At 29.6% G+C, this 27,800-nt stretch overlaps 2 protein-coding genes and 1 long non-coding RNA gene across 4 annotated transcripts in view; 1 reads left to right on the top strand and 2 right to left on the bottom strand.

The window, feature by feature from the left end:
- Positions 1 to 951: 951 nt before the first annotated feature.
- LOC145202367 (uncharacterized) lies at positions 952 to 14,525 on the top strand. 2 transcript variants are annotated; one of them, XM_090077376.1, is made up of 22 exons: positions 952 to 1,311; positions 1,624 to 1,685; positions 1,792 to 1,980; positions 2,751 to 2,810; positions 2,969 to 3,349; positions 3,977 to 4,036; positions 6,868 to 7,476; positions 8,043 to 8,135; positions 8,271 to 8,420; positions 8,550 to 8,570; positions 8,661 to 8,678; positions 8,877 to 8,948; positions 10,883 to 10,903; positions 11,093 to 11,110; positions 12,949 to 13,008; positions 13,289 to 13,333; positions 13,428 to 13,448; positions 13,670 to 13,756; positions 13,844 to 13,951; positions 14,049 to 14,117; positions 14,228 to 14,266; positions 14,350 to 14,525. In XM_090077376.1, the coding sequence occupies exons 2-22, from the start codon at positions 1,634 to 1,636 to the stop codon at positions 14,388 to 14,390; spliced, it is 2,214 nt and encodes a 737-aa protein (XP_089933502.1). In that variant the 5' UTR covers positions 952 to 1,311; positions 1,624 to 1,633; the 3' UTR covers positions 14,391 to 14,525. The 2 variants fall into 2 exon arrangements, with proteins under 2 accessions (XP_089933502.1, XP_089933503.1); XM_090077377.1 differs by lacking the exons at positions 2,751 to 2,810; positions 2,969 to 3,349; positions 3,977 to 4,036 and having other exon boundaries at positions 1,195 to 1,311.
- A 1,573-nt stretch (positions 14,526 to 16,098) lies between these two features.
- Positions 16,099 to 27,062, bottom strand: LOC149892451 (uncharacterized). The gene is made up of 4 exons (XR_016449504.1): positions 26,945 to 27,062; positions 26,118 to 26,210; positions 16,378 to 16,394; positions 16,099 to 16,223 (listed from the first exon to the last, which is right to left on the bottom strand). It is a non-coding gene; the product is annotated as an uncharacterized LOC149892451 (long non-coding RNA).
- Positions 17,831 to 27,800, bottom strand: part of LOC149892448 (uncharacterized) — a 50,848-nt gene continuing 40,878 nt past the window's right edge. The window contains exons 2-3 of the mRNA XM_090080619.1: positions 18,716 to 20,244; positions 17,831 to 18,601 (exon numbers count right to left, since the gene is read on the bottom strand). Coding sequence (XP_089936745.1) covers positions 17,831 to 18,601; positions 18,716 to 19,828 — 1,884 coding nt within the window. The 5' untranslated portion in view covers positions 19,829 to 20,244. The remainder of the gene's footprint in view (positions 18,602 to 18,715; positions 20,245 to 27,800) is intronic.

Here is a 27,800-nt window from a genome sequence, read left to right as displayed (position 1 = left end):
ATTTTGAATTGGTAGCACAGTGTAGTTTTCTGACGAATTTTGAAATATTTGGAATAACGTCACTATTATTTATGTTTAAGTGTAAAAACTTTGAACCTGACGGTTTTTTTGCCCACATTGATCAGGAATTAGCAAGTGTGTATTAACTCGTTATCTCAGTTCATTCTAAACTAATCTGTTGATTGGTTTAAACTAATTTACCTTAAAATCTGCTGCATACCATTAGGCATTATCCCTAAGTATTAACTGTCTGTAACAAAAACGAAACTATGTATGATCGTAAAATAGCTTTTATTAGTAACAAATAGAGGGGTTGCTAGAGTGGTGTTAAAAAGGGTCAACGCTTCATCCCTTTGGTTTACAACAATTAAAAAAAACGAGCCTTTACCAAATGTTAATAAAAACTTGTTTACATTCATTACTTATATTATTTAAGTTACAAACTCTTTTCTTTAATGGAAGACTTTCACGCAATCCTAGAATCTAATTGTCACAGCCAAACAGGGGCCTATACCCTGATGACAAAATCATAAAAACGATATTGCAATGTGTGTGAACATGCATACATATATACATACATACATACATACATACATACATACATACATACATACATACATACATACATACATACATACATACATACATACATACATACATACATACATACATACATACATACATACATACATACATACATACATATATATATACATACATACATACATTTATATATAAAATATATATAGATATATTACATATATGTATACTATATATATATAATATATATGTAAAACTTATCACTTGAAGTAAACACGAAAGTAAATATATTAACAACTGTTAATGATGTCAGAAAGGTTTATTACTTTTTAAACAAACTCTTGACGTAAAGAAGGACCATACAAGTTTAACAAATAAAAGCCAAAAATATTTGAGTTTCGTTTATTTTTTACTTTTCAAATAATCTAAGGAATAATTTCTTTCCTGAAGCAAAACTCAGTGATTATCTGATGGGTACCCGTTATGAACAGCGCTGTACTGAAACTGTATTTAACCGTGTAATTAGCTTCCGTGTAAACCCGCATCGATTTTCCAGATGACATGCAACGAAAGCGCCCTAAAATTGCATGCTCAAATTAGCTTAATGTTTCTGTATGGTTACGCAGAAATTGATAGCTAGCTGCGTCGATTTGTGATTGGCTATTCGTTGCAGGTGCGAAACACCACAACTGCATCTCATTTTGCAGAAAGGATCGAACGGTATTCAAGAGAAGCAGCATAAGAAACTCACACGCACCGCTTATAGTAGAGGTAGTTTTTTTTTTTTCACAACTTTTTAATAATTTTTAAAATTTTCTTTTAGTTAAATTTCATGATTAATAAATCACTGGATATTTGCTTATACTGCTTCTTTTTTTTTTCAAACGAAGTTTAATTTTTTTTATTTAAACAATGTAAATACGTAATAAAATACGGTTTTTTAGACATCTCAGTAAAAAATTTTAAATTGTTTTGAATATAATTTTTTTCTTTTATCAGTAATACTTCGTATAAAAGCCTCATTTTATGTAAAACCATTAGCTTATTCTACGGCGAAAAATTTTAAGATTTTTTTGGTTTTAGGTATTAAAAAATGGTCATCGCACAAGCTGTGTTGGCTCTTCTTTTAGTAGCTGTTGATGCAAGTAAGATTCATAAATATAAATTTAAAAACAAAAAAAGAAAAAAAAAGCGCAAAATAAAAAGAGAAATCAAAGGATAAATAAACAAAAAAAATTGATTAAATTTTAGGACCTTGGGGTGTTGGATGTGGAGACGGTAGTTATGGTTACGGCGGATGTGGTCATCACCAAGCCGACGGCTATGGCGGGGCTCACCATGCTGCTGGTGGTTATAATGGCCTGGCTCACGGAGGACATCATGGAGGAGCTTACGGCAATTTCGGTCATCATGCTGGAGGATATGGCGGTGCGTACGGAGGTATGTTTGTTATTTCGGCTAAACGTTTTATGTGACTTTTTTTTAGTTGATTTGAGACTTATTTACATAAGTTCACCTTTGGTACCACCGTCCATAAAAAAAATTCAGAATTTTACAGAGCAAGCAAGGCTCGATTTATACGAAGTTAACACAAACGTTTCTCTCATCAGAAACGAGGGGGTTTCTGATGTACGATACCGAACAAGGACAAACATTTGCTTATCTGTTTATAACATTTGAAAAAAACTTTGTCAAATCATCAAATGACTTATAAAAAAAAAAGTAATTTGAAGAGCAACTCGGTGAACTTTTTACGATTTAAAAAAAAAAAATTGTGAATTTTACCGCAAAAATGACTTTAACATTCTACCTTGTGCGCTTGATAAAGAACTCGTGTGGCCTTCTATATTCCAAATTTAAAAATAATAGTGTTCAAGCGTTATAAAAGGTTAAGCCGCGTTGTTTTAGAACTTTCTACTTCGTATCTTATCATATTATGCACCACACCACCTGTAGATAGTCTAGCTACTTACAACTAAATGGATAGTCTAGCTACTTACAACTAAAGAAAGTTTCTTCGCGAGTTTTAGTGTAATATTAAGTTTATTTGCTTCTCTTTTTGTAATCTTAGTTGTGCTGGTTTACCATTTGTACAAGAACCATTACACATTCATGTAGAAAATGTCACATGAGTAGTTAGTTACATAAACCAAGTATATACCAACTGATTTAATCAAAACCATTTCTACATTTCACGCATGTGTTTGCAGGGCATCATGAAGATCACGGCGAAGATGTCAAGGTAGAAACTCACGGAGTGCACCATATTGGTAAGTCATATCATTCAAGTTCAATCAAGAACTCATTTGCATGATTAACAAATTATTTGAAATGAGAAATTCCTTCATAATTTTCTCACACACGCATGAAACTATAAAAACATGCATGCTATAAAACCATAAAAACATGCATGCTATAAAAATTTCAGCATCTCATGGTGGTATCCATCACGAACATGGTGGTCATGGAGGAGGGCATCATGGTGCTTATGGAGGACATGGAGCTCATGAAGCTGGCAACTTTGGTCATGTTCATGGTGGGCGATATGGACATGGTGGTAATCATTTTGGAGGGTCTAACTATGGCCATGGGCACCATGGTGGATATGTACACGAGCCTTGCCATACTCCATGCCATTCTCTTGGATGTAATGGATGTGGTGGCTATGGACATCTTGGTGGCTATGGAACAGGTCTTGGTGGTGTTGGTGGTCTACACGTCTATAAAAAAGAAACAGTAAAGAATAAAAAAGTTCAACAAGTTACAAAAGCAGAAGAGGAAAATGAAGATGATGACGAAGATGAAACTGGTAAGAAAAGATTGAAATTTTATTATTTGTCATAATTTCAAGCCAAACCTCAATTATGCTAGAGGCTCGACTTGAAACTAAAAAAGTTGAAATTAATTAGTTAAAAAAATGGTGATAGTTGAAATGAAATTAAATGCATACTAATTAAACATAGTTGAGAACTGAAAGAAAAAAGAAAGCTTTAGATTTTTGATAAGAATATATTAATATTTGATTTTGGTATTAAGTATTAATTAGGATATGTATGTATGTATGTATGTATGTATGTATGTATGTATGTATGTATGTATGTATGTATGTATGTATGTATGTATGTATGTATGTATGTATGTATGTATGTATGTATGTATGTATGTATGTATGTATGTATGTATGTAATTTAATGTAACGTAATATATGTATGTATGTATGTATGTATGTATGTATGTATGTATGTATGTATGTATGTATGTATGTATGTATGTATGTATGTATGTATGTATGTAATTTAATGTAACGTAATATATGTATGTATGTATGTATGTATGTATGTATGTATGTATGTATGTATGTTTTGTGATTTTGCATAATTCAAGAACTGAATTGATATCTTGTTTTTAATTGTAAACAAATACTTTTAATATTTAGATGATTCAGATGCTGAAGCAGAAAGCGGAAATAGTAGCGATGAAGATGTGCCAAATGGAGGTGATTAGATTCAACGCATAAACTCAACTTTTTAAAATATAGATATATATTTATATATCCTTATAAATATAACAGAAAAGATGTAGCATTGTCCCTGTAAAGAATGGAATAAAATTTATATGACACTAAATATGTGTATTGTATTCCTTATAGTTACACTTGTCCTTAGCTAGTATTTGTTCCCAAATTTTGTATATCATAGTTGTTTGTTTACCAAAATCAGTTTATTTACTGCAGACTGTTAGTGTAATACAAATATTTTTTTACATCCATGCTTACCTCCGGACAGTGTAACTCTAAGGTAATGCACCCTAAAATGCCAAACAAAACTGTAACTGTTTGATTTCACAAACAAAAACATTTTTTGGCAGCAGGGACAGTGTTAACTTTGAGTTACAAAGGGGGTTGATGGACAGAGTTAAAGATATAGTTTTAGTAGCTTATTATATTAGAGAAGTTGTGGGTGTTCATAATGAATATTCAGCTAAAGAAACAGATTGCACTTCTAATTTTTTCTTAGAAAATATAGCTTTTAAATATGCATAAGATGTTTTATTGCCTGTTTAACGTACTAGATTCTATATGCATTAACATATATCAAATAAGAATAAGTTGGTAAAATTCTGTCATATAGTGCGGATTTTTTTTTGTGTTAACACCGTTCTTCATATAACAAAAATTAAAACTTAAATACAAAAATTAATGTTCAAAATCTAGAACTTTAATTGATTAACTTTAAAAAATAAGTATTCCCTTTTCGGTCCAATATTTTTTTCGGAATTCCAACTGTCTGGTCCAAATTTTTTTTTTTTGGAAAAATGAAAAAAATTCAGATACTAATATTGGATATCTTATTGTTCATATTTGTATTTCTTTATTAAGGGTTACCTCATTATTATAGCTAAGCACGCTGCTCTGTTAAGCTCAACTCAACGTTTGACCTTATACTAACACTGAGACTGTCGAGTCCCACTCGATGTGGTCCACAAAGGGTTAAATTTAGAAAAGCTTAAGGTCTATTAAGTCTTCTTAAAAGGTTTTTTTTCTTAATGTAATTTTTCAGTCCTGTTATTAAGAATAGTTTGTAAATTTTATCTGCTTCTTCATTTTTCAGATGAATTTAAGAAATTTGATCAAAATGAATTTGCAATGCATCAATATAAGTGTTTTATTGAAAGATTTTTTTATTTTTGAAACAAAAGAAATTTGTTCTAAAAGTGCATGGGAAAAAAACTTCGGAAAAAATATTTGACAAGTATTTTATGCATGAAAGAAAACTTTTAAGTAATTTTAACTTAAGCTGTAAAAATTGCTATTGTTATAAAAATGCCTCTGCAAATAATTATATGTTAATGCATTAAATCTAGTTTTTTAAAACCATCACTCAACAGGTGAAGAGTCTATTAGATTGAGTGCTCAAATTAAGTTCAAGGAAACCAGTGATTTTTTAGTCAAAAGAAGTCTGCATAAAGAACAAAATTTTTATTTTCTCAATATGAAAATAATTTTTAAAATAATTTAAGAGAAGAACAGTTCAAAATTTATAGAATCGATATAAATTCTTTATGATAGCTTTAATGTATATGTCAAGCTACATTTAAAAAATAGGAACTATTTTGAAGCAACACAAAAATAGTTAGTAAAAATGTGTAAACTATTTTCACAACATTTGCATTGGATAATAAAAAAATAAAAGCTTAAAGCAACGTAGCCTCACAGTTTAACATTAAAATTCACAGTTTAGTATTGATGTTTGTCTCGTATTGAGGTCTCTTATTTCAATTTGCAAGAAGTGTTAAAAACAAGTAGTTATTATAGAAATATCATTTCGTAAACAAATCATTAACCTGTCCTAATCTGAGAAATAACACTGTAACTCTGAATGCTAAATTATTGTTAAATATAAAGTAATATGCAAGTGTATATTATATAGTGCCAATTTCTTCAAAAGACAATTAACAAAGAACCATTGATTTCTATGAAAAACAGAAAAGCATAATTTATGTTTGAAAACCAGCAATGATTTAGAAAGCTTCGTAAATTATTGAGAAAGATAAACTTATCAGAATGGTTTCAAGATGTCATCAAGAAGTTTTATTAGTTTTAAGTGTTACATAAACTAATTTAAGGCTAATAATTAGCTATGATGTAACTGTTGTGTTCAGTTGAAAGTTCCATTGTTGTAGAAGGCAGGAGTTCTGCTTCAATTTTTTGACATAAGATTATATGCATATAATTCTGTTGGTTGCAATGTCCCTAAAAATGCATTTCATCACTTGTTTTCTCAGAAAAATTAGGAGACAGGTTCAATCCCTTTTTCCTACAAAACTTTTACAACTTTTGATTCTCAACCTTTTTTTGAGTTTAAAGTTACTTTAAGGACATTAGTTTTAAAGATAGTAAAATAAAAAAATAAAAAATTTCAACAGTATCAGCAACTCATTACTTCAGTTACTTTTTATTTCAATTATTTCTGTAGGCTTTGAAATTTTTTCTTTGATTTTTTGCTTAGAACATTGATAAAAGCTCATATTGCTTTCATCTTATTATCATAAACTACATATATGTATGTATGTATGTATGTATGTATGTATGTATGTATGTATGTATGTATGTATGTATGTATGTATGTATGTATGTATGTATGTATGTATGTATGTAAATATATACATACATACATATATATATATATATATATATATATATATATATATATATATATATATATATATATATATATATATATATATATATATATATATATATATATATATATATATATATTTATTTGTAGTTTATGATAATAAGTTTGAGATATTATTATTTTCAAGCTAAGGGATCTATGAAGTCAAATTTGGTCAAAGAGAAGAAAAATGATGAAGAAAAACTGCAAAATAATATGAAAATAAATAGTGAAAAAAAGAAAAAAGAAGATAAAGTTCTTGAAGCCAATGACAATAAAAAGTTAAAAGAAAAAAGCAAAGAAGAAGAGTATAAGAAAAAAGTCACAGAAACAAAAGACTCTTCTGATGCTAAAAATGTTGATGATGTTTCCAAAATTGATCAATTAACAGGAAGTGCTGAAAAAGTTCAAGATACAGAAGATAAAAAAGTTGAAGATACAGAAAATAAAAAAGTTCAAGATTCAGCAGACAAAGTTCAAGATACAGAGAATAAAAAAGTTCAAGAAACAGAAAATAAAAAAGTTCAAGATGCAGGAGATAAAGTTCAAGAAACAGAAAATAAAAAAGTTCAAGATGCAGGAGATAAAGTTCAAGAAACAGAAAATAAAAAAGTTCAAGATGCAGGAGATAAAGTTCAAGATACCGAAAATAAAAAAGTTCAAGATGCAGAAAATAAAAAAGTTCAAAATACAGGAGATAAAGATATTGAGGAGCAAAAGATAAAAGAAAACAGCAAACTTAGGGTTGCCCAGAAAGGTATTATTCCGTTTTTGTGTTTATTTGTATCTGTTTTTATTTGTGTAGTTGTAGTTTTATTTGTTAATAAGTAGATAATAATTTATCATGATGTAAAGAGTTTTTTCAGGTGGAGGGTGATGGGTGGAGCGAAATTTTTCAGGTGATATTTAAAAAAGGTTTTTAATCTAAGGTCGATAATACATTATGGTTTCACAAATCTGCATGTCTAAAAGCTAAAATGATAGTTTTTATATAGGCATACTTTGCTGAACATTTTACTCAATGTTAATACAACAAGCAAAGTTTATTTAAAAAAATAAATTACTCATGATAAATTAAGAAATAAGGGCTCACACCATTTAAAAGATAGTATAATATAAAAGTAAACATTTTATTTTTGTGTTTGTCAGACACTTATTGCAGAAGAATAACTTAATTGATTTCCAATAGAAAAAAAAGTCAAATCAACACAACTATATATTTTTTTTCAACTATTTCACACAACTATGTTTTTAAGTTTTTTTCATTAGCAAGTGTCTCAGTAGATATTTAGTAATACAGTTAAGTATTACTTTCTTTTTAAGCTTACCAGAAGGCTAAAGAAGTTCACAAAAAAGATGCAAAAAAATTTGAAAATACAGTCAGTGCAAGTGAACAGCCTAAAGCAGAATCAAAAGGTCAGTTATATTGTGTTGTTTTTATCTCAAAATAAAATACTTAAAGTTATCTTGAAGAGAGTGAGAGCACACAGCTTGATGATTAAGTGAGCATTCTTGGATTAAACATTAAACAAAATGTAACTTCTACTTTAGAAGAAAACTTGGAAGCAGCTGAAATAGCAGGTACTGAAAACCATCAAGATACATCAACTGTTCTTGGTAATCCCAGACCCTCATCAGTCTCAGAATCAAAACACTATAACAAAATTCCTGCTGATCCTGAAGCTAAAAAGTACCTTTCAAGTATGTTTTTCAAAATTTATATTACTCTTTTAAATTTTTTTAAAAAAACTTTTCATTTAAGATAAATTATTGATAAAATATTTGTTATTACTTTATTTTGAAACATAATTGATATTTTTCATTTTTCAGCTGCAAATGCTGCAATTGATGGTCAGTATCATAATACTAAATATTTGTTTTTGTAAACTATTATAAGTTTAAAAGTTCACGCTTTTCTTAAAGTTTCAAATTTTATTTTAGTCGCCGCTGAAGCTGTTGGTAAGTTTTTATTTTTTAACTTTTTTAAAATATTTCTTCTTTACAATAAACTTTTTATTTCAACTATAGATAAGATAGGAAATGAAATATTTTGCAAAAGTTTGAAAGATTTAAGATTTCCATAAACATTTTTTTTTCTGTTTAATGTTCAAATCAAGAACTAAACATCTTAATGTTGTTCAAAATCCTATTTTTTAGTTGATGCTGAGACCCTTGAAAGTGGCCATAAAGAAAACTCTGTTGATAAGGGAGGGATGAAATATTTGAAAGGTAAACATGTGGCTATTTTCTCATTAACATATGATGGTAGGTTAATGAAAAGGGGATATGCGTATTGACTAAAAAATTTTTTGTAAATTGCTCATCCATTTCATGAAATGGAATTTGTCTGAATTTTTCACTTCATTGAGTACAGAATTATTCCCCTTTCATAAAAACTGTCAAACATAAAACATTGATGAAAAAAAGGACACTCCTTAGTTTAAGGTCTATATATATATATATTTGTTTTTGCAAAAATGCTTTGCAAACTTTAAGTCTACCAAAGGGGGTTAGTGGATAGGCTGATTCTGCAACTAGGCTGTTTTATCTCCTTCACAATATTGTTGTGAATAAGTCTATAAAGCTGCACATTGGTAAACAAAAATATGTTTGATGTCATCCACAATAAACCAGTGTCCTTTAAAAAGTATAAGATGATTGCTAATTTTTAATTGCTGACAAACTTCGATAATTTGGAGAATATTCTTTAAAGCCAACGATTCAAGAAGTTCAAAAAATCTTACTTATTTGAAAATTCTTTTTCCAAAAAACATTTATATTTTCTTTTTCATTCTCTTTTCTTTTTCTTTTTCATTTACTTATTCTTTCTTATTCTTTCTTGCATTTAAGCCAATAATAGTTTTTTTAATTATGAGCATTTTCAAATTTCTTACAGGGTAGTTTCAAACCATGGGGTTAATAAGGAAGAGATGGCATGAAACTGAAGCATCAATAAAACCATGTAATTTTTATATAATCTCCCCCTAAATACAACATGGTTTAATACAATACAGTGGTTGCAAAAACAATCCACTTAAACTAAAAACTCATTCAAATGGAACTGGATTGGCTGGAGTGTAAAATGGATTCTCAAATAACACATTCAAATGAAAGAATTGTCTTTCACACAACTCCATGGATCAGTGTTTTTATGTTTAAGGCATCAGTGTTGTGCTAGTTCAATGTTAAAAAATCTGTGGTTAGTATACAACCAGAATAAAACTTTTAGTTAAAACCAAAAGTACCAAAATATTGCTTCAGTAAAACTGTAACTAAAATCATAACCAAAATTGGAGTGAAACCAAATTCAAAACCAAGTTTGGTTGAAACCAACAAAAAAATGTTAAAAATTCCTAAATTTTTTTTATGAACAAAAAGAAAAAAAACTTTTATGAACAAATGGAAGGACAAGCCGAAGCAGAATTTTCAGCTTCAGTTTTGGCTGAAAGTTTCCACCTACTGACTTTAGGGCTAATAAATATTTAACATTTTGTGAGTTTTCTTTTAGTTCCTTGAACTAACTAACTAACTAATACTTGAACTAATACTCAGGTGTGGCATAGAATTGACTAATTTTTAGATATTTTCCTGTTTACTTTTTGTGCTCATATTGAGTTCTTTCAACTTTTTTGTAATGAGTTTTTTCATCCGAATGATTCCATAGATGTTCTGTGAGATTAAAATCTGAAAAATATTTTTAGACAAGCATTGCTTATCACTTCATTCAGCTTCATTCATTGCTTATCACTTTACTTCATTCAGTATGCTTGGGACCATTGTTATGCTGGAAAAAAAATTCAAATTTAGTTGTTGGGCAATTTTTATTTAAAAATATCTTTGTAAACATTTTAAGAAAAAGTTTACTTAAATCAGAAACATCAACCCAAAAATACAACCTCATCAGCTCATATCCTAACAAAATTTAACTGTCCAGTATAACAATAACTGGACACACCCTCCAGATGTTAAAGTGCTGTGTCTACCTTGCTCCGAAATTAAGTAACTTAGATTTTAATATAATGTAGTTATTTTTAAATATCAATTTCTATGATTAAAATGTCACTTTTTTAAGGCTGGTATTAAAAGTTTGTTTATTTTCTCATTACATCTTTAAATTTAACCTTATTGTAATTACATTTAATCTTCTGTACATATTTTTTTAGCTGCAAGTGATGCAGTTGCTGGTATGTTCAATTTTTTCCTCGCTTTAAATAAAATTCATTTATCATCACATAATAAAAGTATCTTGTAGGTGATGTCTAATTTATATACATGATTATGTGCCTGATAGTTTATAAGCATGATAAGTTAGTGCATATAAATTATCATGATATTTTATATATATAATTATCTAAGGTGAAATTTTCTTTTAGCTGCACATGAAGCACTATGTAAGTTTTTTGTTGATTTTCTTTTTTCATTGCTTTTTATTATTTTTTTTTTATTTCTTTATTTTGTTATTTATATATTAAAAAAACAACATAAAAGTGTTGTTTTTTTTCTTTCAACCTTTTTTTGTACAAAAATGTCTTAATGTTTTAAAATTTATACTAATTTTTATATTCATACTTTAAAATTTTTGAATTCACACTTTTGATTTTTTTTTATGTTGTTTCTTTACCTTTTGATTTTTTTATTAGAAATTGTTGGGTTTTTAAAAAGATAAAAATAAAAAACAGCAAAAATGTGCAAAAAAACATTTTTTTAAAAATGTTTGTAAAATATGGTTCTTTCAATAAATGTTCTTAAATTAAAAGTTCTCCTTTCACAACATGAAAGCTGAACAAGGGTTGAACACAGCCTAGCTAAGAATTTATATTAGAGTTATTCAGGTTTATGTCATGCCAAATTTATGAATGAACTGACTGACATGAACCCTGATTTCAGCAGCTTTAGAAACTGCTGCTCTAATAAAAGTGGAGGAAGGGCACCTACAATTTTAGAAAACTCTTGATACTGCATTGATACTGATAGTGATAACAGCATGCAAATTTGAGCTGATTCTTTCTCTAACAACTGTAGTGCGTACATAAGACATAATTTGGCAGAAAGACAGATTACCTAGAACTCAGCCAGGTTGTAAAAAATTTCTGAATCCTACAATCAGCACTCTGAGCTGATATTAAAACTAATAGAAAGAACAGTAATCTTCTTTGTTTGAACAAATATACAATCTGATTAACTAACTTACTGTCATTATTTCCAAAAAATCATTTAATCAGCACTTTTTTCTCTATCAATTGATCCTTCTTCTTGACAATATATTACTTATTTCAATCTTATTGAAGAAAAATAAAAAAGTTTTCAAATCCAATTGAAAAATAATCCAGTTAAAGTTAGATTTAATTATTTTTTTTTTTGAGTTTTTTCAATGATTGTAATTTTATTTGCCAAAAAACAGTTTGAATCTTATTGAAGTTTTCTATGTGAAATTTTTAATTTTAAGAGTTTAAATAATTTATTTTTGGCAGAGTGGTTTAAAAAGGCATTAAGTTTAGAGATTCTGCAGGACTGCATTGTGTTTGGTGAAGTTAAAAACTAACTTTAAAATATTAATGCTTCTGTTTATTTTAAATTTTGGTTCAAGCTCTGGTTGTTCAGCCCAGAAACAATTATCTCTGGAAACTGTTTAAAAATGTGAAAATGTTCACAGCAACTTAAGAATAATTTGAAGCTCTTTAAAGTTTAAGAATGACTTTTTGAAATGAATGAGATTAAGAACTTCTTCTTGAAAATGGATGCAGATAAATAGGATCTAAGCTCAGAGTGTAGCAAAGCCAATTAAATAATGTGGTATAAAGATAGTGACTGACTCTGCTGAATGAATAACTCTTTGTAACTTTTACATTTATCTGATTACAATCCTATGAGATTACAGCAGAGATTACAGCAGATGAATAATGAATGTTAAGTTATTGTTATAAAAAATCTTAGCCAAATATCCTGATTACATGAAATTCACATTAAGCATTGAAGCTTCATCAAAATAATATTTATGGTAATATGAATTATTAGCTAATTAATTTTGAAAGTTACAAATACTTTTGTTTTAATTTTAGTTTTAAATAAGTGGTATTGAAAGTTTGTAAATTTATCAACTTTTAGAAAAACTGGATTAATGACTTTCAATCCATGACTAATTTTTCTCTATGCTTGAATATCTCTTTTGAAACATTTTGTGTTTATGAATATTTTGAATGTAGGAATTTTTTAAAAAATTTTCTTTTAGCACGAGCTGCTGAACTTGGTGGATTTGGTACCTTACCAGCACCAAACTTTAAACCTTTAGGTAAACAAAATTTTTTTAAAATTGAAGTATAATAACCCAGGTATCAATAAAAAAGTGGGACAAGGAAAAAGTGGGTAAGCAACTGCAAAAAATAACATTAAAAGACGTTTTTTTTAAAGGGCAATTTGACTTCTAAATCTTTGATAAAAATATTTGCTTTTTTGCTTGCATAAGCCTTTACTATCTATTAACCTTTTTTGTTTAATTTATTTAACTATTTTGTTATATTTTATATATATATATATATATATATATATATATATATATATATTTTCCAAAGAAAAAGGTGAGAAAGACACAACACTGGCAAAAAAGTACACCCAGGGTATGTTTCCTCTAGAATACATTTTATGTTTTTACTTGCTTTTTTTTATCTCTTGTTTTTAAAGTATGTATAAGTATATTGATTTACTTTTTAGCGGCCAGCGAAGCTGTGAATGGTAAGTTTTTCTCATCAATATTTTTTTTGACTTTTTTTCTTTATTGCTTCATGGATTTTTACTAGAAATGGGTTATTTTATGAGAAAAAAAATTACAAAATGTACCAATAATGGTTTGTATCAGAAAGTTAGGTTTTCATGTTTTTATTATTAAAAGAAGGCGCTGGTAAAGGAAATATAAGAAAAGTAAGATGTACAAAGACACTTTAATCTTGTTTTAGCTGCAGAAAAAGCTTTAGACAACCTTGCTGCAATCGGATATCCTGAAGTTATACCTCCTGTTAATGAGGCAAAGTCACAAGCAACAAGTACACTTGTTGTAATTAAACTTTTATACAAATAAAAAGATCGCTTGTAAGCCTGAAATTATATTACGGCTCCCTTTTTTTCTATAGATGAAAAGACTGCTGTTAAGAAGCATGATGTTAATCCTTCTTCGAACCGAGATGAAGAATCAGCCGATGAGGCTGTAAGTGGTTCTGGATCATTTGAAACTAATACAGGTAAAAAAAAGATTTCATTAATCGAATAAAAATGATACAAGTTTTTCCAGCATGTGTATATATATATGCGTTAAACTTTTTATTTAAACTTTTACAGAAAATGCTCAAGTCAAGTCAATTATAGAAGAGCCGAGCAAGAGAGACAGGCAAGGAGAGTATATAGAAGGTATAACTTTCTCAATTTATAAAATGGTTTATTGTTCCTGTTTTTTTATTACTTTTGGATATTGCTTGTCTAATTTTTAGTATTAGGAATAAATTTTTTTTCTCGTTTAGTCGCCAATAAAGCTGTTGACGAAGCACATGAAGCCCTTAGTAAGCGAGGAATTTTATAAATTGTATTTGAAAATAGATTGACCTGTTATTTATTAGTAATATGACGGATTCTTTACTTTCAGTGAACGCTGTGCGAAAATTGCCTAATAAAAGAAGCGTCTAAGTTCAATATATGAAGTGTTCGAAGTTCATATGTAAATTTGTAAACTTCAAGTTTTTGTAAAAAAGTTCTTTAGAAATTTTTTGTAAAAATAATTTTTCTATATGCATGCTGATAATTAATTTTCCGCAATGATACTAATGATGCTTGTTATGATATTATGGTAATAACTTGATAATTAATATTCAAAATGGAAAAAATATCTCGTTAATTTTTTTGTTTAATCTACGGGGGGGGGGGGGGGGGGGTGCTTTCGATGGAACTAAATATCAGAATTGGAGTCTAAAAACACTTAAACTTAGTTAAAATTATAAAAGGTCAACACAAACAAAGTGGTAGCTAGTAACAAAAACTCAAACAATCTCACTCAACAGTAAGGGTATAAGATATTTCAGCTCATTCTCAGGTCTTACATTGAGAAATAAGATCCTAATGAAGAGCTTACCTTCAGCAGTTTGTGCTAGATGCAGATAAATTCTTCTTCAGATTAGCAAAAAAAAGTCTGTTAATAAAAAAAATATTAAAAACATGTTTTTTTTTTTACTAAAAATGAAATATGTTCCCAAAGCCATAGGTTTTTTAGCTTTTTGGCTGGCCTAGACACTTTAAGACTGATTAAAGCTGCTTCAACATAGCGCTCAATGGCTGGTTACATTTCCCAAACGCCATAATTTGTGACTTTAATGGGTGGCTTCGGGTTAAGAAGCCTACGGCGGCATATAGCGGCCTGCAATATCATATGATGGGATGTGGCGGCCTCTGACGAGGGCTTCGAGAACTATGTTCTAAAATACTTGAAGTTGCAGCATCGGTAAATTGTGTATTTTAATAAACTATTACTAGCACAATAGCAGACTGAAACTTTTTTATTTTAAAAAGTTCATTTTATTTTTAAAAAAATTCTCGAACACGTAATGAATTTATGTAAAAATAATTTCTTATGTACGTTTGAGATTATTTTTCTCTGTCCTCATCTTACATTCTGATGCAATTGCATTGATGAGTGTCGTTTAACTAAAATGATTTTAAACAGACAACTTTAAACAGAGAAAATTTTGAATCTCATCAGGAAAGTCCAAAATAAATCGAAAAAAAAAAGACAGAGAAATAAAGTGACGTCCATTCTTACCGCACATTGCAAATAATTATTATATGGATGCTGTGAGGAGGGAAAACGAAAGAAATTATTTACATAACTTATATGTTTTATTCGATTTTAAAAATTTCAAACAAAAAATTTAAAACTCAAATCTCCTATCCCAAATATCTCAAGAAATTTTCCTCAAAAAAAATTCTCCTTTTGATTTTCTCCTAAAATCATCTCAAAAAAATTCTCCCCCCAAAAAAATCTCCCCCAAAAAAAAATCATTTCCAAAAAAATTTTCTTTTAGATTTTCTCATAAAATCTTACCATAGAATTCTCCCCCCCCCCCCAAAAAAAAAAAAAAAAAATTTCTCCAAAAAATCTTCTAAAAAAACCTTTTGAATTTTCACAACTTTTTCTGTGCATTTTGTTCTCAAGTTTTCAAATTAGGTTTTTATTTCGACCTGAGTCATGGTTCTTTGAAACAGGTTTTACTAGTTTTGATTAAAGTTTGTCTCTGGTCTCGACTTGTTAATAAAAATTATAAAATAGTTACAGAATTGTCGCAAACCTTATTCATTGAATTATTATTACTTTATCAGTGTAGATAAAATTGAATTTTAGTCGTTATTGTAAAAACAGTTTTAAATTTTAATTGTGTGAATGCTTTTTCATCCGATTGGACATGTGTGTCGACCTGGTGTCTCGGCTGTCGCGCGTTTTTCTTCGCTCAAATAATATGTTTGAGTCGACTAAAAATTATTTTTTCATTTTTCCTACTCACAAGATATAAAACTATTAAAAAAATTTAACATTATAGGAAATAGGCGCTTCTTTATTGGAAATTTTGTTTATAAATATTTGGCAAAATTTTCTGATCATATTTTAACAATAAAAATTTCTTACCATATTTTTGCACAGCCCTAAAAATAAAGTGAAAATATTAACTTTGACTGTAAAACACAAAAACAGGACGATTAAATAAAATAGCAAAAAATTTTTCTAACATCAAATTTCAAAAAAAAAAGTGGAGCTTGATAGAAGTTTTAAGCCACACCTATCCAAAAATGGTCCCAACCTCAATTTTGAGGACCAAAAAAACGACCAATGGGGCATTAATCTGTAAGGTCTCAGATATTACCAGATGTAAAAATTAAAATCTAATCTCTATAGCCAAAGGAGAAAAACACATTTAAAGTTTATAGCATTTTGCGCAACTCTTCGCACTTGGAGCCCCGTCGTAAATCTATTTTGTTTTTTTTTCACTTTTGGGTTATGGAGTTTTTAAAAAATATCAAAAACTCTTCACATATATGTGTTGGCTATAACCTGACAAAAAATCAGCTCTTTAACACTTGTGGTTTGTGTACAGGGACCTAAAGTATAGGGTATGGCACTAAAAGCCTCTTTAAAAAGAGACAACGGATGCTTTACGTTTTTATTTTAACCTTATTATTGACTATGGAAGTTTCAAAATTTAATAGAATGAAGCCTTGGCATTTATCTTTCAGGCAAAAAAAATAGAAGCAAGATATCTTTTATCTGTGCAAAGATATAGCTCTTAAAGTAGGAATCTCGCCTTTGAAAAAACGGCCAAAATATAGCAGCTTTTTGTGGTTTTTATGCTTTTTAAAGATTCAAAGTTACATCAAGTAACTAATTTAGTAACAACATCATGTGACTATTGGATATGGGATTCTATGGTTGTTAGACTTCACATTTGTGTGTACTTTGTCTGTAAAAAGAGTGCTCTTTTTGTCCAAGTTTGTATAAAATATGGGGAAGAAAACACATAGCTAGAGGCATTTTTTCTAATTATTCTGAATTTAAAACACATAAAAACCTCTTTATATTTTAGTTGTTAAACCCACAGGTTTGCTTTGTTGCTTTTGTTTAAAATGAGTGAACAAATATTGGAAATATACACAATAATGGTAACTTTTTTTAATTTAAAAAAGAAATATATCTTTACTGAAATAGGTTTTAACAAGATATTAAACATATGAAAATCCCATTTAAACTTAATCTCCCGTTGTAAAAACACATACAGATTTCCTTTAAAAAAATTACTTTATTGTGGTGTTTTGATGTTTATTACTTTTTCTTCAAATTGCTCTTGAGATTTTTTTATTTAGTACTTGCAAAATAAGATATATACTTCTGATTAATTTTTTGTAAACTTATGATATTTTATGAAAATATAAATAAATTGATACAGTGTATAATATAAACAAAAATTTTAGGCAAGAACGAAAATTGGTACAGTGTATAATATAAACAAAAATTTTAGGCAAGAACGAAATTCTAGAAATCACTGTTTAACTGTTTAAAAAAAAAAGAGTTATTTAAAAAATCTAATTTAAAGATGCTTGCTGTTATAGTCAATAACACATTTCAGTAACTGGCCTTCATAACCAGGGTGATCAGGGTTTCTTTTGTACCTAGCCCATTGAGCACTGAAGATTGAATGTAAGGCTTCTGTTGATTGCTCACTAAAAATCCCCAATGCTGTACCCTTCAGAGTAATAAATTCAGGAACATGGTAGAACACTGCATGGGCTTTTGGGGTGACTGAAATTGGGAGTTGAAGATATGAGTTCTTAAAGTCTTTGATATGTTGAACATATTCAGTATTTAATGTCCTTCCAAAACAGGAGCTAACAACACTCTTAAAATGTTGGAATGTTTTCACAAAACCAAGCATATGGTCTGCCTTTTCTCTTTCAATAATTCTTTGCAAAACATTCGTACTCTTCAAAAGCTTATGACAATCATTCCCAACAAACTCTCCACCATGATAAGGTTGTAATTTCAATTTAAGAAGTAATGGCCAATCTTTGCCTTTAGGCCATATCTTTAGCATTGATTTGTAAAGATGATTTACAATTCCAAGGAGAAGGTGAAGTTCCATTGGGGGAATAAACTCAATAACTTGTTTGACATCTTCTTGATCAAACAATGGGTTATGAACAACATTATGAAAATCCTTTGCACACATTTTTCCATTCTCTTTCTCAATGAATGCTTTGTATTTCATCCTAATGGATTTGAAGTTTCTTGGAGTTCCCTGTTCTTTGAGGTCACTAGATTTAATATCACACCAACAGCAAGGGTGTTTGCTTGAGTGAGACTGAATGCCACAGATGATATTGGCTAACTTCATGTCACATGCAATAAAGAAAGGCACATCAATTTTCCCAAATAAACTTAAAATTTTTTTGACATTTTTATAAGTTTCTGAAACATTTTCAGCAACAGCAACAAGTAGCTGGCGCTTGACACTTGTTTCTTTCCCATGTTCTACAGCCAGTAAGCTTTTGTCATTTGAGGCTGAACTTGTTTTGACATTTTGACATCCACCATTGGAGATAACACTCAAGCTGAACTTGAGGAAAGTTCCTCCACCATCAATACCTAGTTTGATGAGAGGCGGTGAAGTGATTGCTCTAACTCTGAGAATTGTTTTATAAAAATCCCCTAAACTCTTGCAGTGAACAACCTTTGCCAAATAATCAGTTTTTGTTGATGGCCTTGTAAGTGAGATTTTGGAAAGTTTGAATAAACTTTCAACTTTTCGACCAGCCATTGTAAAGTTTTCCCTAAATTTTGTTTCAACAATTTTTGAATTTGTAGTCTTGTTTAATGTTACAGCCAGTTCTTGCATCTTTTTATTTGAAAGACCAGTATTGATTTGAATTTGAACCATGTCCAAAGTATTTAGAGAAGTTCTTGATATGCACTGAGCTCTGGAGGGACCTGGAGTGATTGTTAGAGCTCTACCTCTTTCTCTGCTCAACCTAATAGTGCCCTGTGGAGAAGATACCTTTTGAGTTATTACAGAGGACGCAATTTTTTCAGCAGTTCTGGAATCAGTTGCTACCATTTTCTTTAAGTTTTCAAACTTGGTGGCTTGTGAACAGTTATGTGTTATTCCTCTTTTGACTGCACTGAGACAGTTTGAGCATAGTTTATCAAAACTACTTGATGATTCTTTCAAATCTTGATCGGTTGAAAAAGAGAGCTTTGTAGAATGTCCTTTTAGTTGGCCAACCTGGCAAATTAAACAATTACAAGAATCAAATCCTCTGGTCTGTGGTCTAATAATCACTTTGTTAAAGTCATGTAGCTTGGGAAGAGGCAAGTTTCTATCTCCTTTGCCATGCTTTTGTACCATTGCTCTGCAGGAATTACATATCCCCAATGGAACTCTATCATCCTTAAAATCAATGGAATTTCCAGAAAAAATATCTAGTATTCTTTTCTTGTTGAAATCAGAAATATGTCTGTCACATTTTGAAAAACAAAAGAAGCATACAGATTGCCGACAATCTTGATGAGTTTTTCTTTTATATGGCATTTCAGTGCTTAAAAAACTGATCTTTGAAAAAAAATTTCAGTACAAGCTTGTGTTGATAAAAAATCTTTTTAGTTGTTTAGAATGTTGACTGCTTAAATGTAATTACTTTGATGTTGTGGCTTTTCCCGGAAATAAGAAACATTTGTTTACACATTTTTAAATAGTCGAAAAAAACTTGGCCAAAGCAATAAAAGATTTTAGGAGATACTTCAATACAAGAAAAAAAGCACAACAAGGTTATACATATTTGATTTAAATAAAAAAAACTTGATTCTAGCATTTACTTTGAAATTATTTTATAAATAACCAATTAATTTTGAATTTGCAATTCTAAAGTAATTTTTACAATATGAAAAAAAGTTTTTATTATATCCAATATTTGTTCACTCATTTTAAACAAAAACAACAAAGCAAACCTGTGGGTTTAACAACTAAAATATAAAGAGGTTTTTATGTGTTTTAAATTCAGAATAATTAGAAAAAATGCCTCTAGCTATGTGTTTTCTTCCCCATATTTTATACAAACTTGGACAAAAAGAGCACTCTTTTTACAGACAAAGTACACACAAATGTGAAGTCTAACAACCATAGAATCCCATATCCAATAGTCACATGATGTTGTTACTAAATTAGTTACTTGATGTAACTTTGAATCTTTAAAAAGCATAAAAACCACAAAAAGCTGCTATATTTTGGCCGTTTTTTCAAAGGCGAGATTCCTACTTTAAGAGCTATATCTTTGCACAGATAAAAGATATCTTGCTTCTATTTTTTTTGCCTGAAAGATAAATGCCAAGGCTTCATTCTATTAAATTTTGAAACTTCCATAGTCAATAATAAGGTTAAAATAAAAACGTAAAGCATCCGTTGTCTCTTTTTAAAGAGGCTTTTAGTGCCATACCCTATACTTTAGGTCCCTGTACACAAACCACAAGTGTTAAAGAGCTGATTTTTTGTCAGGTTATAGCCAACACATATATGTGAAGAGTTTTTGATATTTTTTAAAAACTCCATAACCCAAAAGTGAAAAAAAAACAAAATAGATTTACGACGGGGCTCCAAGTGCGAAGAGTTGCGCAAAATGCTATAAACTTTAAATGTGTTTTTCTCCTTTGGCTATAGAGATTAGATTTTAATTTTTACATCTGGTAATATCTGAGACCTTACAGATTAATGCCCCATCGGTCGTTTTTTTGGTCCTCAAAATTGAGGTTGGGACCATTTTTGGATAGGTGTGAAGCCAATTACGGGAGTCTGTTTGAATGGCTCGGAACGGTCTTAAGCCACAAAAAGTGTCAACACAAGAAATCGGTTAATACAAAAAAATTTATTGAAAAGATAAATTGTTTAAATGTGAAGTAAAAATGGATACGTTTTATTCGAACTACATCATAAAAAGCATTTTTGCAATGTCACGCAAAATTAAAGGACGTTTAGTAGAAGATAATCAGATATCTTGTGACTTTATTGGTATTTAAAATTTCTCTCAACTAATTATGAATTCTTTAAGCTGTTGTTCCTGGAAAAAGGATGGTAAAAGATCAAATCTGTTATAAAACATGAATAAAAACTTAGAAGAACATACTCAGCTGTTCATCTTTCCTCAATCAACAACCAAAAAATGCAACAGCTTTTTTGACTATCTATCATTTATTTGTCCTGGCATCATTTATTTGTACCTGTTGTAAATGCAAAAAGAAGAAAAAAATCAAACTGCAGTGTAAAGAGTAGGTAAAAAATAGGTGCTTGAAGCATTTAGTTTTGCTGGTAGCTAACGAAATGTAAACAACGTTACCCTGGTTGACAAATGTGAACAACGTTTGACAATCGGATGAAATCAACACCTAAACTTACAGGTCGCTGTAAACTTTTTTTTTACAGAGATTTCAAAAAAGTAAAACTATCAGCATTTTATCTGAAGAGTTAATCTATATTTCTGAAAGTAAAAAATAAAAAAAGTTGTTATTATAAACTTCATTGATTTTTTTTTCGAGAATAGAAATGGCTTGAATATTTTGTTGCATTCCCATCTATTAATCTCAATATTACGCATAGTAATTATGTTTAATAATTAGGGCATTGGGAGGTATTTTGGTTCCGATGTTGAAAATATATTGTAATCAGCACATTTATTCAAAGGCCAGTTTTCTTGCCACTTCTTCATCAAATCAAAAGGCACGCATATTCATATGCATGTTAGTCGTTAGTAACGTTTTCATTTGTAATGCATGGTTTTTCTGATGGTCATGATGGTCATTTAATTGTACACATGATGCCGATATCGGGCCGACGCTAGTGTGCTATCTGGGATTGTACACATAATCATGCAGATGATCCTCTAGAGAATTGAATGAGCTTTAACTTGATTAGTTTTCAATATTTTGCAATTTTTATGAGATATTCTAAAAACTAAAGTGGGTCACTTTTTTAGCCCAGCCAGTTCGCTGAATTCTATTTAATCACAAACTTTTGAATTTAGTAAGTAATTGATATTATTATTATACCAATTGTTTGTTATTTTTTACATTATCTTATTGATATTATCTTATCATGAAAAAAATAAACAAACAAAATAAAAGACAAAATTTTACTTTATGGAATGTTTAGAGGGGGAGCAGCATAACTTAAAAAATGTATGGTTTTAAATTACCATTATCGTCTTTCTTTTGTTTGTGAGGCTGAGTTACTTGAGAGAGAATTGGACCTTTCTGAGCGTTTTTTCGTTTTCTTTCATAGGAATGTTACTCTAACTTCAAATAAAGTTTGCTTTGGTTTTTTCAGGGCTTCTTCCTTTTTTTTCTTTTCCAAACTTTTTTATAAACCAAATGCTTATACACATTTCATTTTCACTTACCAAATTATTTTCTTTCTAAAGATCATGCTTTCAATTATCGTACTGTTGATAATTCAAAAACAAAAACTTCAAACCTGTAGAAAAATCATACCGGTTATGTTTTTTAGTCAATTGTACATATTTCTCTCTTTCATTTAAATATCAAACATTATACCAACTTTACACTTTATGAGCGTTTTGGTGCCCCCTCCCCCTCTAACTTGTGAGGGTTAGAGTGCATCACTCGATTAACTTGCTTTGTTCTCGGCCCTTTTTTTAAAAAAATTTCTTGATTAAAAAAAAAAAATTTGGTTTAAATCTTCATGTTCAAAAGCATTTCTTTAAGTCTTGGCTGAGATTAACAGCTTAATTCGGTGATCTTAGAATGGAAATAGAAGAGGCAGGAATAGAAATTCTAGTGTTGATGGGAATTCAATTGGAGTTATAATGGGAATGGGAAATCTAATATGGAAATGGGACAAAAAGAACGTGGGAGTTAAGGTTAGTTTTAGCTTAACTAAAATTAGTCAACTAGCAATTTAGTCTAACTAAATTTAGTCGACTAAATTCAGTTAGACTACAGTTAGTTGATTAATATTAGTTACGCTAAAATGTCAGTTGACTAACTTTAGTTATACTAAAAAGTTAGTCGACTAATTTTAGTTACGGTTTTTTTAGTTAGTTACAATTTTTAGTTTTGGTCACAAAACCAAATAAACCAACCAACGCAGCTCTATTATAGATAACTTTCTTTTTCGTTTGAATTTTTTCAAAACTTAAAAAAAGTTCAAATGAAGAAGAAAGAGTCCATTCATCAAAGTACTTTAAATTCGCACATCCTCATGTAACCGCTGTAACATCGATCTCTCCATAAAATTACCAATTACCAGGACTGTTTCAATCAACGATTATAAGATAAGAATCGAGATAATAAAAGTAATTCATTTAAACAAACTTAGCGTACTTTCGTTCAGAACGTATCTCAAATACCCGAACAAAATTTTCTTGGATTTTTGCAAACTTTTAAATTTGCTCAGATAAAAAACAAAATTAAGCTTGGAAAATTTATTCAAACCTTTTTAAAGTTTATACACTGAATAAATTTTGAAGCTCAAATACATTGCTACTAATAAAAAGTGTAAAAGCATACATGAGTGCATATTATCATTGTCAGAGATAAAAACATGTTGCTGTAAAAGAGGCTATCGAATGTACGGTAGTAAGCCATACTGTCAACAAAACTATTCAAACTCATTGCATTAAACCATACTTATAAACTTAACTATCGACTGATGCTCTTTTAGCTGCAAGGTTCTTTTTTTAATTGTAAAATAGCATAAGGTTCTAAAAGACTATAAACTTAAAATATCGAGTTTTCTGATTTTCGTTTGAAATTTTCAAAACACTTTAGGGTTTTTCTCAAATATTCAACAGTATTTCCGGCTTAAAATGGATAATAAAGTACTTAAAAGCGATTATTGACTGATGTTGAATGATTCTTTCATCTTCCTCATTGAAAAACATTTTAAAATGTTAAACACTACCATTGACAATTGGCGGTCAAGTTGCAACTCCTATTCAAAAACGCGTCTCATAACGAGGAAGTACAGAAAAGTATAAAAGTATGTCCAGCAGACACTGCCAAAAAAACTTGTTTGGTGTGCTATTCTTGCAGCGTTAAATCGGCTACTAAATAAAAAAAAAGTTTTTTAGCTCAAAGTATGCGCGCATCAAACGTCCTCCTTTCGATAGTTTTGCTTTGTTCGTCAATCGATGTGAAATGTGCAAAGTACAGCAATCCTTTAATTAAATTCTACGGTAAGTAAAATTTTTCAAAAACAAAGCAAAAAATGTAGCTTAATTTGTGTTTTCATAAATCTCCAAAAACGTTTTATTTGAACTTTACATAGGAAACGGTTATGGTTACGGAGGCTACGGCGGATAAGGCGGGTACGGTGGATACGTTGGTGCTTTGTATAATAAAGGAAGTGGGTATGGAAAAAGTTTCTACAGAGATTCATCAAACAAATTATCTAAACACGACCCTACAAGCTATACCTACAGTAAGAATTACTTTGCTTCGATTTTTTTCTTCGAGCTTTTCAGCCTGCCTTGATTTTCTAACGTTTTCCTATTTATTTTTATGCAGATAAAGGCTATTGATACCTTGGTTATGGGGGCTACGGTGGATTGGGTGAATACAGTGGCGGCCTATACAACAAAGGAACTGTATACGGGTACTACCGCGATGAATCACTGAAGATGTCGAAACAGGACCCTTCGTACAATTCGTACAGTAAGAGTTTGTTTAAGTGTTTATGTTAAAATCTCCATCTTCTTCATTGATTTTAGTCAGCCGTCTATATCAATGTGTTTTCAATGCAGATAAAGGGTACGGCGGATTTGGTGGATACGGCGGAAACGGCGGATACGGTGGGTACGGTGGATACGGTGGATACGGTGGATACGGTGGATACGGTGGATACGGTGGATATGGCGGATACAGTGGATTAGGTGGATATGGTGTCGGGTCTTACAACAAAGGAAGTGGCTACGGAGGAAATGGCTACTACAGAGACGAAAGTGCTAAAAGTTCAAGCGACCCGAACTATAATTCGTACGGTAAGTCTCGTTGCATTTGAAATGTTATCAAAAAGCATTTTCTGTGAAATACACAGCGATACGCTTTGTTAGTTAGAAAGAGCGAAAGCGAAAGAAAAAAAGTTCAGACGAATGCAAAGTCGATGCAATTTAAGACAAGGCATTTATACAAATGCATGTAATTTACTTTAGACAACGTTTACAACCCATATTACAGCAGAGATTACAAAACATACGGGGGACCAAGTTACGGAGGTTATTACTAAAAAGCTGGGAGGTAATGATGAGTTTTCATTGATATTGTTAGTTTGTTTTTTTTTCCTCGTTGCTAACGTGTAACTAACTATGATTTAAAAAAGTGATACGGCTGAACAGCCTTTTACCAGAAAGTTGCTGATACGCAATTTATTATTCCTTGCTGCAAAAGCGAGACTTTGAAAACCTACAAACTATAGAGCTCAATTGATTCGATTTCAAACCTCTTCTCTGCACCTACCAATCTACAGTAGTTTTTTTAGTTTATTGTAATTAGATTTTGATGTTAGTATTAAATTTTATATACTTAAGATAAGAAAATCCATCCGTTTTTGATAAACAAAACTTTTTTTGAAAAAGACTCTAAGCATTATGGATTCTTAATATTATATTATTAATATTGATAAAATTGTAAAAATTCCATTAAAAAAAAAAAAGTTATTTTCTGAAGTAAAAAAATATGAAACTGCAGCTAAACTATGTAACTTTGCTGAGTAAAATTATGAAAATTATGAAAATTTATTCTTATAATCCCGATAAAATATTTGTATAATTAAAATGATGGAAAAAGTGTACCTAGATATAAATAAATGTCCATACCTCTTTTTCATGGGGGCTCTACGCATTTTTATTTCTTGTATTTTGATAAAATATTGCAAAAACAATCCTTTATCATTACAGTACCAATGGTTCCTGTTAACACAATAAGTTGTTTAAAATTACTATGAATGAATCATTATTTGATAAGACAATATAGCAAAAATTTAAAATGTTTTTCAAAAAACGGTTTACAATAAAAGTTTATGTTAAAACCAAAAAAATTTTGAAAACCAAACCACTTTGATTTGTAAAACCTGGTTTCTTTATTCAAAATTCGTTCTTTAAGTAAATATATATATTAAATATATTCATTGCATTTTATATATTACGTGTTTTATGTATAATATATCGTCATTGTACTTATTATGCAGTCATTCAGTCAAAGTCATTTTTTATAAAATATTGTGTTTTTTTTTTTTATTGTTTTTTAAAGCACAAGGACAAAATTATTTATAAAAATTTTTTGTAAAAAAGAAATCAGTTATTTGAGGTATCAGCAAAAATTAGCATAATAAGATTTAAGGGACATAATATTTCGTTTTAGAACATATATTTATAACATATATTATAGAACATGTATAATATTTTGTTTGTTGAAGCATTTAAGATGTTCACAGTATTTATATTTAAAGCAACATTATATTGTAAGTCTATTGACTTGCTGTGGTGCAGCTTCTTTCAAAAATATATTTTATATATAAAAATTTTATCTATCTTTCTTAAGGCCAAGGTTGATAGGATACTTATTGACAGGTGCTGAACTATTTTCATGCAAATTCTACCGCCATTAGAAAAAATCTTGAAAATAATAAGAAAATTTTTTTTACCTTCCTAAGTATTCGTTGTTGCGTTGTTCCTAAAAACATATTTCATGAATGATTAGATTATTTGGTTCAAACTTCAAACATGACGATTCACTAAAAAATTAATTTTAGTTTCTCTAAAAATCAAACGTCAGAAATGTTGCTAGTGTGACTGTTACTTTAATAAAGAATTTTAAAATACCTGGAAACAAAATAATTCCGCAATATAAGAAAAATGAAATTGTATTCAAAAGAAAGGAAAAAAAAAATTAATTTAAAGTTAATTCTCTCTTATTTGGAAATAGATTTGCATTGCTTGGTCAAGACTGAGCAGTGAACGCCTCAGGGAAGAAATAGCATAAGCTCTAAGAATGGAATTAGTAAAAATGTTTTCGGACAGATGTCCAGAGTGAACCAAAGACTCACGCAGACGAAAAAATTAAAGAATCATGTAGATGAAAAAGTTTCTATGCTCACCGCCGCACACGCCCAAGGTCGCCAAACAGCCCTTCTTAAGTCAAAATTACCTAATACATCAGATTCATCAATGTTATACCTAACGCTTTTATTTCCTTTAAAACTGAAGTTTCTGATCCCATTTTTCCGATAAAAATTAAGATTCTCCATAACGTATTTCTAGCCTTATTCTCTATGTTCTAGCCATAAGTTAATAATCGCTTCAATATTGACATTTCTATTGAGAATAAGTTATTGCATAGTTCAACTCTAGCTTAAAGATCTTAGTTCTAAACATGTGTCAATACTCGTTTTAAAATTAAAAATCCCTGATTACATCAAGATTCTCATAACGGCATTTCTAGTCTTATCCTCATAGTTTTAACCTAGTGTCAATATTCGTTTTAGTATTGACATTTTGATT

Source organism: Hydra viridissima, unplaced genomic scaffold (genome assembly GCF_058129835.1).
Source record: "Hydra viridissima isolate aposymbiotic clone 2 unplaced genomic scaffold, HvirCarnegie_v1 scaffold_2, whole genome shotgun sequence".
In the NCBI taxonomy this organism is placed as follows: Eukaryota; Metazoa; Cnidaria; class Hydrozoa; order Anthoathecata; family Hydridae; genus Hydra; species Hydra viridissima.
Note: the sequence above shows the minus strand (reverse complement) of the source record. Positions and strands in the feature narration are given on the sequence as shown.

What these genes read in the sequence shown, in the direction of transcription:
- LOC145202367 (XM_090077376.1), top strand. Translation starts at nt 1,634, where the DNA reads ATGGTCATCGCACAAGCTGTGTTGGCTCTTCTTTTAGTAGCTGTTGAT. An exon ending in ACTTAGGGTTGCCCAGAAAG is followed by an intron (nt 7,477 to 8,042) that starts GTATTATTCCGT and finishes TTTCTTTTTAAG; the next exon opens with CTTACCAGAAGGCTAAAGAA. An exon ending in GGCAAAGTCACAAGCAACAA is followed by an intron (nt 13,757 to 13,843) that starts GTACACTTGTTG and finishes TTTTTTCTATAG; the next exon opens with ATGAAAAGACTGCTGTTAAG.